This window comes from Natrix helvetica (genome assembly GCF_964273705.1).
Source record: "Natrix helvetica genome assembly, chromosome: 1".
NCBI lineage: Eukaryota > Metazoa > Chordata > Lepidosauria > Squamata > Natricidae > Natrix > Natrix helvetica.
Window position 1 is genome coordinate 364,012,764 of NC_138548.1, and position 13,352 is coordinate 364,026,115.

General features: G+C 57.5%; 1 protein-coding gene across 6 annotated transcripts; it reads right to left on the bottom strand.

The window, feature by feature from the left end:
- Positions 1–224: 224 nt before the first annotated feature.
- BRD2 (bromodomain containing 2) lies at positions 225–10,489 on the bottom strand. 6 transcript variants are annotated; one of them, XM_081936239.1, is made up of 12 exons: positions 8,454–8,631; positions 7,783–8,083; positions 6,763–6,900; positions 6,105–6,246; positions 5,769–5,992; positions 5,210–5,584; positions 3,884–4,012; positions 3,498–3,776; positions 3,206–3,405; positions 2,691–3,010; positions 1,259–1,381; positions 225–1,147 (listed from the first exon to the last, which is right to left on the bottom strand). In XM_081936239.1, exons 1-12 carry the CDS (start codon positions 8,480–8,482, stop codon positions 1,017–1,019), a joined length of 2,391 nt encoding a protein of 796 aa, XP_081792365.1. In that variant the 5' UTR covers positions 8,483–8,631; the 3' UTR covers positions 225–1,016. The 6 variants fall into 6 exon arrangements, with proteins under 6 accessions (XP_081792365.1, XP_081792364.1, XP_081792367.1 ...); XM_081936238.1 differs by having other exon boundaries at positions 7,762–8,083; XM_081936241.1 differs by lacking the exon at positions 8,454–8,631 and adding an exon at positions 7,314–7,394 and having other exon boundaries at positions 7,783–7,822.
- Positions 10,490–13,352: the final 2,863 nt, after the last annotated feature.

Here is a 13,352-nt window from a genome sequence, read left to right on the forward strand (position 1 = left end):
TGCAGCACCCCAAGCAGTGGGATTCCCCTGCACGGAAGGCGCATGCATCGGAGGACGGGAAGGGGAACGCGGCTGTCACAGCCGTTTTGTTAGGGCCTTTTTGCCCCCCTCACCCCCCCCTTCCAAAGACCCCATCAGGCCAGTCGCCTTTGAGGACTTCAACTCCCAGAATTGCTCAACCTTCAACCTCTGCACCCCCCCACTCAGCCCTCCAGACACCGGCATGTACCTTTTTTTTTTTTATTTACATGTTAAAGAACCAGAAGATTTTAACATACAGTAAGATGAAACAGAGCCCTAGAAGATGAACAAGTGGGAATAAAAGAAACGGTAGAAAAAATATACAGTCAACGTAAAAAACTCAAGAGGGCCGCCCCTCCTCTTCCGAAAGGCAGCCGCCCCCGAGGGGCAAAGGACATGCGGTGGCAATTGTGCCAAGGACATACACGGTTGCACTCACTCCGGGTCCCAGGGAAGCCAACGGGGGGGGGAGGGGGGAGAAGGGGGAATAAATAAAGAACCTCGAGTGCTTGGGGGGAGGGGGGCAAGGAGCAAGTGAGAGGAGGAGGCAACTTTCCTCCCCTCCCCCACCCGAGAGGAGGGGGGGGTTCCAAAAGCTGGAGCATGGAGGGGAGGACTCATCCCGTCCCAGGCCGTCTCTGTCCCTCCAGAGAAGGAGCGTCACCAAACTCAAAACTCACTAAATGCCGGATAAAAGCTACACAAAAAGGCCCTTTTGAGCTCAAGGCAGCCTCTCCCTCCTAGAGCAACCTGTACACAGTCCTAGCGGCCCCCCCTCCAACCGAAGCACAAACGGGGTGGGGGACCAGCTCTCGCCCCACCGCCGTCCAGTGGGGAGGAGAGGGGAGCCAGCGGCCGAGCCTTCCCGCGCTGATCCCGAGGGGGGGGCAGCCCCTCGCTCGTCTCGCTCTTCCGGGTTCCGATCCTGCGGAACCGGCCTCCTCTTCCGGCCTCCCTCCCGCCTGCCTGTCTCTCCTCGCTCGCCCCACGGCCGCCTAGCTGGAGTCGGAGTCGCTTGTGTCCGAGGAGGAGGAGGAGGAGCTGGAGCTGCTGGAGTCGGAGCTGGAGCTGCTGGCACTCAGGCGGGAGATGGGCACCTGCTGGGCAGACTCCGGCTTCTCATTGGCTGCAGGAGGGGAAGGAGGGAGAGAGAGAGAGGGAGAGGAAGGTCAGCCCTGGACCAGGCGGTGCCCCCAAAGGCCAAGGCGGCTGTTGCGGCCGCTGGAGACCGACTGACCTTTCTTGGGCGGCTTCTTGGCCGAGTTCAGCTGCCCACTGACGTCCTGCAAGCGCCTCTCCAGCTCCCGCTTCTTCTCCAGGGTCAGCTCCTCCTTCGTCTTGCCCACCGGCTTCTTCAGGGCTGCGGAGGAGAATTCTGGTCAAGGGACTCCTCTTATTTTCAGGCTGCATGGTCTATGAACCCACCCAAATCTGGCTGACATCTTAACCATGGTTATAGAAATCACAGCAACTGATACTGTCAAATGTGAGCCCAGCGATCCGAGTCTCCAGGCCTGAAAAGGCGTTGTGGGAGCGAAATCTTGGGAAGAGAAGGGCAAAACGGAAGCCACCCAGCCTCCCGACAAAACCAGCCACACCAGAGAAAACAACTGCAAGAACCACGGGGACATCTGGGCAACGGAGGAAGAGGGATGGAAGGGGACACAACTGATCCCTGCCTAAAACAACATTTTTATTTAGAATTTTATATATAAAATTAATAAGGGAATTAATAAGGTCTTCTAGTCCAACCTCCTGCTCAGGCAGGAAACCCTACACCACCACCAGACAAATATATTTACCAGGACCCTCCAAGGAAATCAGAAGTTCAGAGCCAAGTTCTTATTTTTAAATTAAAGTTCTTATTTGTGTCTGTCTGTCTTCCTAGGGAGTTTCCTGCCCCGCCTCCCCAGCTGGGCCAGCACCCTCCTAAATGACCCACTGAAGCTGGGTGGCCCAGGAGGGGGGGGGGGAGGCTCCCAGGCAAACCCAGCTGGCCAGAGGAGGGAGTTCAAGGACAGACCCACAAGAGGAGGAGGAGGAGGAAGAGGGGGGAGGCCAGGAAGGCTTCCCAGGAGGAATTCAAGGTTGTAGAGCAGATGCTTTCTAAGGGATCCGGCGGAATCTCTGGAAGGCTGCAACTCCCCCCAACTAGAGCAGATGGGGAAGGCCACAGCCGTTATCTGAGATTTCCCCCACGCAGAAAAAAGCGTAACCCGTAATTTTCCTATCCAGGTTCCTTCGTAAACAAGGCCAGCAGGAAACCCTCCATGGGGATCAGGACTGTCTGCGCCAGGGAGGGAGGCGGCATTTCTACTCAGGTGAGGGGCTGCCTGCATCTAGCACCGAAACCCCCCTCGGAGCCCTCGAGCGCCAACGTGGAGCCACTGGAGGACCAATCCAGGCTGTTTTTCAAAACCAAAGCCAATGCGGGAGGGAAACGGGCATGATGAGGCATGCAAACATCTTGCTCTCCCCACCCCCCAGTACCTGCCTGCCTGCCTGCCTGCCTGGTGATGTCTCCAGCCCAGCCCCCCCCCCCCCCCAATAGCAGACATAGTCCTTGGGCAAAGTCAGAACAGACTCCCCACAAAAGTGGGAGACCAGCCATGAGTCATCCCCCCCAGGAGCAAAAGGCCTGCCGCCCTCCCCCACGCCCAGAGACTCACTCTCGCTGTAGGGCTTCCGGGGCTTCTTGCGCAGGCAGGAGAGGACGTAGTGCTCCAGCTCCCGCAGCGTGGAGGCCTTGAGGGTTTCAAAGTCGATCTCTATCTCCTCCGGGTTGGAGTCCCTGAGGGAGGGCTCCCGCGACTGGATGATGTGCACCACCCGGCCGAGCTTCTCCCCGGGCAGCTTGTTGATGTCCAGGCTGAGCTGGCGCTTCTCGTCGTAGCTCATGGGCTTGCTCTCCTCCTCCTCCTCCGAGTCAAAGAACACGGGGACCGGGGGAGGTGGCGGCGGTGCCTTGGAGCCTGACTTTTTGGTGTTCCTGGTGGCAAAGGGGGAGGAGAGGGGCGTTCAGGTGACGGGTATCCTACCGACCCTCGCCCGCCAAAAGGGGGGGGAACAGCAGCTGTCAGACTGTCTTGGCTTGTTTACATACAGAGTTCGCCATGGTCGATCCGCCGGGGAAAGAGAGTCATCACCCAGCTGGTGTCCCCCTCGCGCCATCCCTACTACTCACTTGCTCCCGCCGCTCCCACCGCCGGCCTTCTTCGACTTCTTCAGCTGGGCCGGGTGAGTGCGGCCCTCCTCATCTTCCGCTTTGGCTTTGCGCTTGTCCGACTTCTTCTTTTTCTTCTTCTCCTTCTTGTCGCGCTTCTTCTTGGGCTTGGATACCGGTCCTTGGGAGAGGGCCGCCAGCTGCTCATGCACTGCCCGCAGCTGGAGGAGGAAAGGCGGTTGGAGAAATTGCCAAGGGCCCCCTTCTCTTCTCTCTCCCACAAAGGCCGGGGGTTGGGGGGGGGCTGTCTCACCTGTTCCTGCAGCTCAGCCAGCCGATTGGCCCGCTCCTCTTCGGAGTCCGAACTCTCCTCCTCAGAATCTGAGGAGCTCTCACTGCTGCTCTCATCTTCATCCCCCTCTTCTTCGTCGTCGTCTCCCTCTTCGTCGTCATCCTCCTCTTCCTCCTCGTCACTCGAGGAGTCATCCGTGGAGGACTTCATGAGAAGTCCCGGCTGAGGGAGCGATGTCGAGGGGGGGCTGACATTCAGGGGTTCATCGGGCATCTTGGCGTAGCTGAATTCAAAGACGTCCTGCAGGACCACCGTGGGGACAACCCCCCCCCCATTATTGCTCTGACCACCAAAACGGGGAGGAGCGCGAGGAGGCCCACCACCACCATTGGCTTCCCGTGGCTCACCTGCAGCTTGCGGGCCATGGCCACCACATCGTGGTCAGGAGGGTTATACTTGTAGCAGTTGGAGAACATCAGCCGCACATCGGAAGCGAACTCCTGCGCGTCGTGATACTCCCGGTTCTCCATCTTGCGCTGGGGGAGGGAAACACAATGTGGGCACAAATTCCCAACTGAGAGCCCCGCAGGTTGTCCCTAACCTCCAGCCAAGTGACCCAGGCACTCGTGGAGCCCAGGGAGCCAGGCCGTCATTCAGAAAGCCCCCAGGCGTCACCTACAAGCTCAACCCGGCAGTTTCTCTCAGCCCTGGAAACACACGTGGCACTGCATGTGTCCGTCATCCTTCCCCACACCAAAAGCAAAAACACCAAGCAGAATTGCAGCGTTTTCGGAAGTGCCTTTTTATTGCTGAGAAAATGCTTGGGGGGCCCCCTCTGCTATAGGCTCTGTGCCAGGGATGGCCAACCTTTTCGGCACACAATGCCCAAACCAGAAGGTGCAGGCATGTGCGCACGCTGGAGCTCAAGAAACCCGAAGACCAGCCGGCATGCCTGTTTTTTCGATCAGAAAACCAGCTGGTCGGAGCGCATGTGCGCCAGAACTGAGATGATGATTGTTGTTAAGGGGAAAATGAGAGAACCGTGTCTTGTTGTGTTGTGTTCCCTAACCTAGTCATTTATAAAAATAATGAAGGTGGGCTAAGACAATGACCCTGAACCTTTTTCACCCGGGTGCCAAAAGGACGCGCATGTGTGTACTCCTGCCCCCCCCCATAATTTAATGACCTCCCAGTGACGTGTTCCCTGAGCATGCACATGTGATCTCCCCCCTCCCCCACGAATGGCCAGAAACAGCTCATTTTCCGACTTCCACCAGGCCTGGCTGGCCTGGCAGATCCATTCTTCACCCTCCTGAGGCTCTAGATGTGAAAAACAATCAAAAACGCAAACCAGAAGTTCATGAACAGAATTCCGGTTTGTGGGTTGGGCCGTTTTTATCCCTCTGGAGCATGAAAAACAGCCAAAAATCAGCTCCGTGACAGGGCAATGCCACGCGTGCCATAGGTTCACCATCACGGGCGTAGGAGAAGGTGTGATCAACATTTTTTTTCATTTCTACCTCACCCAAGAGGAGCGAAGCAAAAGCAAGGAAAAGGAAGCCATCCGGAGAACTGCTGAACGCCTGGCTCCGTTCCCTGTGCTCTACCCCAAGGAGAGATTCCCTGCTGCCATCTGGGGCTCCCTTATCCCAGGACTCTTCTCACCCCCCCCCCCGTCAAAGCAATTCAAGGGAACCCCCAGATTCCAGGCACTTTCCCACCCTCCAGCTCACCTTAATGCTACTGAGGTCCATCGGATGCTTGATGATCTCATGGTAGTCGTGGAGCCCCAGCGCGGAGGCATCGACAGGCTTGTAGAAGGGCCAAGCATAGGCCGCGTGCTTCTTGGAGACGAGCTCCTTGAGGATGCCATTACAGTACTTGAGCTGCTCGGAGAGCTTGCCCCTCTTGGACGTCTGGTGCTGCTGCGAATCCGGCAGGTCTTTCCGAGGAGGCTTGATGGGGCGCCCGCTCTCCCTCCGGGCGGGAATCTTGGCCGCCTTGGCCTCCAAGATGGCAGCGGAGGGGGAAGACTCTCCCCCGCTGGTGGCAATGATGGCCGTGGGCGTGGGAGTCGTGGTGTCCGCTTTCCGCTTGACGCCTTTTTTCTGTGGATGGCAACAAACGGCTTTGTTGATTTCCCAGGGAGCGCTGTAAGTTGGGGGTGCTGACTGGGCCTCACACATTGCTCTTCCTGGAGACAGCAGCCAAAGCCCCTGGTCCAAACAGCAGCCACCTACTGGGCTTCCTACCTAGCCGACCCCGGTGCCCGCCATCGTGCTCCGAGCTCACCTTGGTCACCGGGTGCGTGGGCGTAGGGACGGCCAGCAGCGGCTGCGAGGCAGCTGTGGAGTGCAGCGGCTTCAGGAGAGGGGTGGAGATGACGGAGGGATGGGGGATGCTGATGATCGTGGTGGGGATGTCGGTGCTGCTGGAGAACAACCCAGTGTGGGAGACCGAAGAGATGGCCGGAACTTGTTGGGCGGCGGCGGCGGCATTGGCTGCTGCCAGGAGGGCTGGGGAAGAAAATCATCACAGATTAGCAGAAATCACCACAGATCCCCTGGGGCCGTTCTCCCCTCCGCCAACCCCGTGGTGTGTAGTGCCTGGACCTCCGGCACCTGTTACCTGCTGCCCGGGATGCTCCCTTCTTGTGGCTGTTCTTGGCCACGGTGATGACAACCTCCTGCTCCTCCTGAGGCATCTGGGCCACTTTCTGCAGAAAGATCTTCTCCAGCGTCTGGGCCATCAGCACAATGTCGTCTGTGGGCTGCAACGAGCAACAGTCAGCAAACGAGGCAGAGGGGCAGATGGCGCGAAGCTTTGCGGACGGATGCTGTGGCCACTTCAGTACCACTTTCCTACCGAAAACCTTCAGACATAACTTTAAAATGAAGCTAGCTATAAAGGCGCTAAAGCTGCACAGCTGAGAGCTTCCAGAAACAGCGGTGCCCACAGAGGTTTTCCAAAGAACAGCCTATGGGGATTCAGCAATCGGCCCCTCTGAGGTTACTGTTCTTATTCTCAAAGGATTCCCAAACTAAGCTTGAGCCAGACCCCTGTACAACAGGAAAACAGCCTCCCACAGCTGACCTGCGCTAGAAGAAGAAAGCAACTTCCGGCAGAACTGACCCACTGGACAAACTCACAGTACGCAAGGCATTTGGTTAAGGTGCCTGGCGTACGGGATTTAAAGCAAACCAGTCAACCCGAGTCCGCAGCTTCGACCCTTGAAGGTCCAGGAGCAGCCAGGGACGGGTACAGGCGCCTCCATCTCCAGGCTCACCTTGTTGTAGATGTAGCAGTTGGTGAACATGGTGTTGAAGTCCTGCATGCATTCGGCCGAACTCCAGTAGTAGCTGTTCTCCAGGCGGCGCTTGATGGTACCCATGTCCATCGGCTGCTTGATGATTTTGTGGTAGTCCTGCAGGCAGAGAGGGGGACACGCAAGACCCGGCCATCAGGGACACCGCAGCCGCTCCTCACGCAGCCAGACCCCCAGTGCCCCCCCGCCCCCCCCTCACTGTCTAACAAATTTTGCAAATAAGCAGCCTTAGTGTAACACACACACACACACACACACACACACACACACACACACGAGGATGACGGAAGCCCTGCCTGGCTCTTTCAAAGTTGGCGAGAGTCTGGCAAAAATACAATGAAACACACACACACAAACACGCGCTTTGGGGACACATCTATGGCCTATATCTGAAAACGCTCCTACCCACCCAACCCCTGCAAGGACCACCCTACTCGAAAGGACTGCCCTGCCACAAAATCTCCTTGGTGCGCAAAAACAAGCTGGCAAGCAGAAACCTAGACAGATTTTACCTCTGGGCTTTAACTCCTTAGGTGCCGACCGTTAATTTGGGGGCCCCGCTTGATGTCTTCTACAAAGTCATGGATGGGAATCTGCAAAACGCATTCAGGTCAGAAGAGATTAGACGGGGGAATGGCGCAGAAGCAGCTGCATCCTCTCATCCATGCCTTTGTAGGGACATGAGGGAGGAGGAGGACCGGCGCCCCCCAGAAGCCTTTCGGGGTTCTAACAACTTGCAAGGGCCCTGACTGACTGTCACTCTGCTGAGGGAAATGGCATCCTGGCGGGGAGACAGAGCCCGAGACCAAAAAGCCGACCGGCAGCAGACGATGGACCTGACTCCAGCGCCACACTCCTGACCGCCCCAAGCCCTGCCCCAGCCTCAGCCACACAGGGAGATATAGGAACCATTCAACAAGCACCGCCATGCCCCCCCCCCATCCCACACAACCCCCCTACCGGGGAAGGAAGGCCGGTTACCGGGAGCCCCAGCTTGACCGCGTCCACCGGCTGGCGGAAGGGCCAGGCGAACTGGTGCTTCCACAGTGCTTTCATCACCACTTTGTGCAGGTACTGGAGCTGGTTGGTCACCCGGCCGGGCTTCTTGGGGTTGGAGACCTCAGGAGGGGCCGGGTTAGCCTGGGCCAGCTGCAGGGCCGGTACGGAGGCCATGGTGGGGCTCTCGAAGCCCTCGTAGAGCAGCGACGGCTTGCGGATCCGCTTCCCCGGCGTCGACTCCACCGCCAGGCCCACCAGGCCCGCATTGCCCTCGCCCAGCAGCCTGCAAGAAGACGGGAACGACGGCCGCTGAGCGAGGAGGAGCCGGGCAGGAGCGCCAAGAACGCAGCAGCCGCCGCCGCCAGGGAAGGAACGCCGCCCGGCACCGCAGCGCCACAGAACAGCGGGAGCGAAGCGGGTCGATCTGCCCGATCAAGCCGGGGAGGCCAGTCCCGCCTTCTCTCCCTTCCGAAGCGGGAGCCTCCCGATCGCGATGGTATGCGCGAGGCTGCAGGCAGGCTTGCAGGAGGGCGCCCGGTTGCTAGGCAATCCCGCCGCCGGGCCCAGCCCAGCCGCGCCGGCAGCGAGACGTCCCTCGCCGCCGCTCCTCCCTCCCTCCCTCCTTCCGTCCGTCCCCGGCTGCCGGTACCTACTTGCCGTTGGGGTTCACGTTCTGCAGCATCCCCGCCGCCGATGCCCAGACGCCGCCGCCTGCTCCTCCTGCTCTCTCCCGGGAGGGTCCCGCTGCAGCCGCCGCCGCCGCCGTGGCCTCGGGGGAGCCCCCCACCTTGCTGGGCTCGCGGCTCACAGGCGCATCGCGAGGAGGGGCCGCTGCATGGCGGGGCGCGCGGGTCTTCCTCCTCCTCCTGCCGCTCCTCGTTCGGCCGAGCGGCGCAAAAGCTCAGAAAATGGCGGCCTCCGCAGCTGCGCGGCGCTGCAGGCGAGTTCCCGCTCGCGAGGCCTCGGGGGACGCCGGCCTGCCTTGAGGCACGAAATACGGGGCGCCGCGGAGTCCCGGTAGCCGCCGCGTCCGGAAGCGCCGGGAGGCGGGCCGATCGTGGCGGGCGACGGCGCGGATGGCAGTGGATTGTAGGGGGACTACGGTAGCCGCACTCCGCCTCGGCCGGCGGGCTCTCCCTGAAGGGTGGGACGGTCGGGGGCGGCCACCGCTACGGAAGCCGGGAGGAGGATCCGAGTGGTGGCTACAGCGACGGCTGGCGATTGGGGCCCGCCGGCGACGATGTCTCCGGATAGAGTCCGCCCCCTCTACCCCGCAATCGCGCTGGCTCCCTCGCGCGCAGAGCAGGATCCTTCCTTCGCTACAACGAAATGGCGCCTATCGGCCTGCCTCCGACCGCCCTTATATAGACGCTCGCAGCTCCCCGATTGGCCGAGACAGGGGCTGACGTCACCATCCCACCCATCCACGCCCGTTCGCAGCCTCGACAGATCGCATGGGGCGGAACAGCGGACGATGGGGCTCCGCGATTGGCCGAAACTGGGGTCAATCACTCTTCCGCTTTCCGCCCCCTCCAGCGCCCCCTAGTCCGGCGGTCGGCTCGCGCATTGGGCTTCGCTGCCATTCGTTCTCTCCCGATTGGCCCGCGCGCCGAGCGGGGGCGGGGCGGCAATAGGAGCGCGTCCGTTGGCTGTTGTCGTTCTCTGCTCACCGCGGGGGGAAGGGAGGGGATATGGGAGAGGCGCCATTTTGGACAGCGGAGAATCAAGGCGGCGAGACGGCAACGGTCCCCTTCCTCCCTTCGAAACAGTCCCTACCCCGCAAAATGAAGCGTCAGGCGGGAAAATGGGCAGTGCTCGCCTCAGCCGGCGCCTCCCGGCAAAACCCCCGAGGCTCCCCCTCAGCTGCCGCACAAAAGATTCTGAGCCGTAGGGTGCTGGACCGAGACGCCTCGGTCCAATCCCTCACCTAGAAGGCCCCCTTCCAACGCAAGCCGGCACGCTCCGCGGGGAAGGGCGACTGAATGGCGCGCCTGAGTCATTTCCGGTCGGGGAGGGTCCCCGGGGCTGAAGGGCTTCGCCATGACGCAGCGCTTTTACGGGCGCTTCCATCTTGAGCGGAGGGGGAGGAATGGCCACTGATTCTATCACCCCTCCCTCCGGCCCTCCGCTGATTCCATCAATTCCCCCCCTCAGGTTGGGCGCTCCTCCTCGAGGCCCCGCTCTCCTTCAGTCTCCCCTACCACCTCAGCTCCCCTGCGGAGGCGGCCGCCGGGCCGTCATGTGACCGCCGGGCGTCGTCGCCATTGGCCGGCAGGAGCGGGAGGACCCGCGAGGCGAAAGGCCCCGAACTCGCGTCCCCCGCTGACCGGACGGCGCCGCCGGGGCAGGAAAGAGCGAGAGGGGAGGAAAAAACAGGTCCTCCATGTAGCTAGTGAAGCGAAAATCCTACCAAGCGCTGCCGCGGCCGCCATGGGCGGGCGGGGAAGTCTCACGTCACCGCGCTCCGATTGGACCCCGCCGTCACGTGACCTCATCGCGGCCGTCGTTCCGAAAAGCCCGGATGCTGCCGGGGAACCGTTCGTTCCGCCTCCCCCCGCCGCGCAGTCGACCGCCGACTAAAACGAGTCCCGAAAAAACGACCCGCCGGCGTGGCTCCCTTCCGGCGGCCCCCGCCCCCGTTCGAGTCCCGCTTTGGGCGTAAAATCAGCATGGCTCCCGCGACGCCCGAAGATGCCGACTGCGCATGCCCCGCCTCACTCCCCCCTCAATCTACGGCTGCGCGTGCGCACCGGTGCGGGAGCGGCGGGGCGCGTGCGCAGTCGCGGTTTTTTGCAGCCCGCCGCCGGGCTCCCAGTCCTGGTCCCGTGGGGGCTGATGGGTGTGGGCGGGCTCTGCAACCGGGGGAGGGGTCCGGGGGTGGGGGCAGGCTGCGGAGGGGGCTATCCCGGGGGCCTCTGAGCATGCGCAGGTGGGTTCGCGCTTTGGCACGCCGTGTCCCGGCTTGACCCCGCCGGCTGCCAAGGGCGCCCTCCAGAGAAGCGCCTTGGCTGTCGGGCGGACGGGAAGGGAAGTGCCGGTCTGGCTAGGTGACCTCTGGTGCCCCCTCCAGCTCACCTATTGGTGGAACTTCTGCTTCGGGGGGGGAGCAGGCTCTCTTCTCTGCCCCACGGAGAGCCACCCCCCAGGCTGGAAAGGGAGGGGCGCTTCGCTGCAGAGGGGGAGGCCGGGGGGGGGAGGCGCTTGGACCCCGAAGCTCCCCATCCGCTGGGACAGATTCCCCTCCGCCAAAGCCATCGCTCCCTTCCCCATTTCACACACAGCCCAAAAATAGGGCCTCCCCCCATCCCGCTGCCCTTTCTCCCCAGAGCCCCACTCCCGGAATAAAATGTGCAGCATAAATAGCCAAGCATGGCTGGGTTTGGGGGCTCCAATTTCTGACCATCACCACCACCACCCCGGGCGGATGGGAAGGGTGAGAAGAGGGCCCGGGCTGAGGCCTTGTGTGTGGGGTGGGGGGGCTGGATGGGGCTGCCTTGGGTTGTGTCTCTGTTGCTTGGCTGGCCTTGGAGGGAGGGTGATGGGGAGGGTGGCTGGAGGTGGAGCAGCTTCGGGGTTTTCTTTTTTTTTTATTATTAAAAGAGTTTTGTACAAACAGATTTTCCCCCTTTTCACACCCCCCCCCGCCATACAATATAAATCTCATACAAATGCTATACCCCCCAACCCCCCCACCAAAATTCACTTTCAAATATTATACCAAATACTTTGCCCCCTCCCCTCCCCCCATCTTAAAATAGATTACTCGTAACTCCTCCCAACAAACACAATATAAATTTCTCTTAGATTAATAATAACACATTGATCCCATTTTCTAAGCTAATTTAACATCTATAACTCTTAATATAAATTTCTCCTAGCATAACAATGTTTCATTAATCCCATCTTCTAATTTATTCATACATATATATTGCCCCGCCCTCCACCCTAACCCTCCCCCACCTCCCACACAAACCCACCCCCCTGACTTCCGCTGCATACCACTCTAACAATTCCAAACATCCCATATACTATTTACTCTGATCATCTATCAATCTAAGCATTCTTACCTAAAGGCTACATAATAACTCCTAGTCTGGTATTTATTCTCTATATAATCAATCCATTTTACCCATTCCTGTGTGTAATCCTCCTGTTTCTGAGCTTTTAAAAAAGCTGAAATTTTTGCCATTTCAGCGAACCCCGCCACCTTCTGAATCCATTGATCAATTGTCGGTAAAAAATCTTTTTTCCAATGTTGCGCAATCAACAACCTAGCTGCTGTGACCATATACAAGGCCAATTTTGTTTCCCCTTTGGTAAAATCCTTAGCTATACCCAATAAAAACATTTGCGGAGTGAATTGTATTCTTTTCTTAAATACATTCTGCATAACCCACCATATTTTTATCCTAAAAGCTTTCACCTTATTGCAAGTCCATCACACATGAAAAAAGGTAGCATCTAGACACCCACATCTCCAACATTTTGGTTGAACATTTGGGTACATGCATGATAATTTTTTAGGATCTAAATACCATCTGTAAAACATTTTATAAAAATTCTCCCTTAAATTCTGTGACTGTGTAAATTTAACATTCTGAACCCATATTCTTTCCCACGTTTCCAACATAACCACTTCACCAAAATTCTGAGCCCATTTAATCATACAATCCTTAACCAATTCACTTTCTGAGTCTCTTTCTAACAGTACATTATATATTCTTTTAACTTGTTTTGGACCAGTCTCTTTTATCTGCTTAATCAATTCCACTTCTTTATCCATAAAACCGACCCTGCGATCTTCTTCCCATCTCTTCTGTAGCTGTATGTAATGTAACCAATTTAAAGTAATTCTTTCTTCCAACAGCTGTTCCAAAGTTTTTAACTTCCATTCGCCCCCATCAGCAATAAGCACATCTTTATATAAACAACCCCCAAGTGACTTAATATTCATAATCCCCATGGTGTCTGCAAGATCCAACCAAAGCGGTATTTTATAATCCCAATTGGGCCGGTGCTTCTTCCATATTCTCATCAAGGCACTTCGGAGAACATGATTGTTAAACACTTTATCCACCCTATCTTCATAAAAAAGATATGCATGCCATCCCAAGACAAGGTCATGACCTTCTATATTCAACAGTTCCGTTTTTGTTTTCCCAAACCAATCTGCTACATGCGTTAGTACCGCAGCTTCATAATATAATCGAAGGTTTGGGAGTCTAAGGCCGCCTCTTTCACGAGTATCTTGCATAATCTTCATCTTTACTCTCGGTTTTTTCTCCTTCCAAACAAATTTATTTAATGTTGTTTGCCAATTTAACAAGGTTTTATCTGACTTGAGCACCGGAATCATCTGGGATAGAAAGATAAATCTAGGTAGAATGTTCATTTTAATTGCTGAGTCCTTCCAAGCAAAGACAATTGTAACTTTTTCCACGCTTCAAGATCTTTCTGTATCTTTTGCCACAACACTTCATAGTTATTTGAGAAAAGTTTTGTATTTGATTCTGAAATTTGTATTCCTAAATATTTAACTTTAGAAACTATTT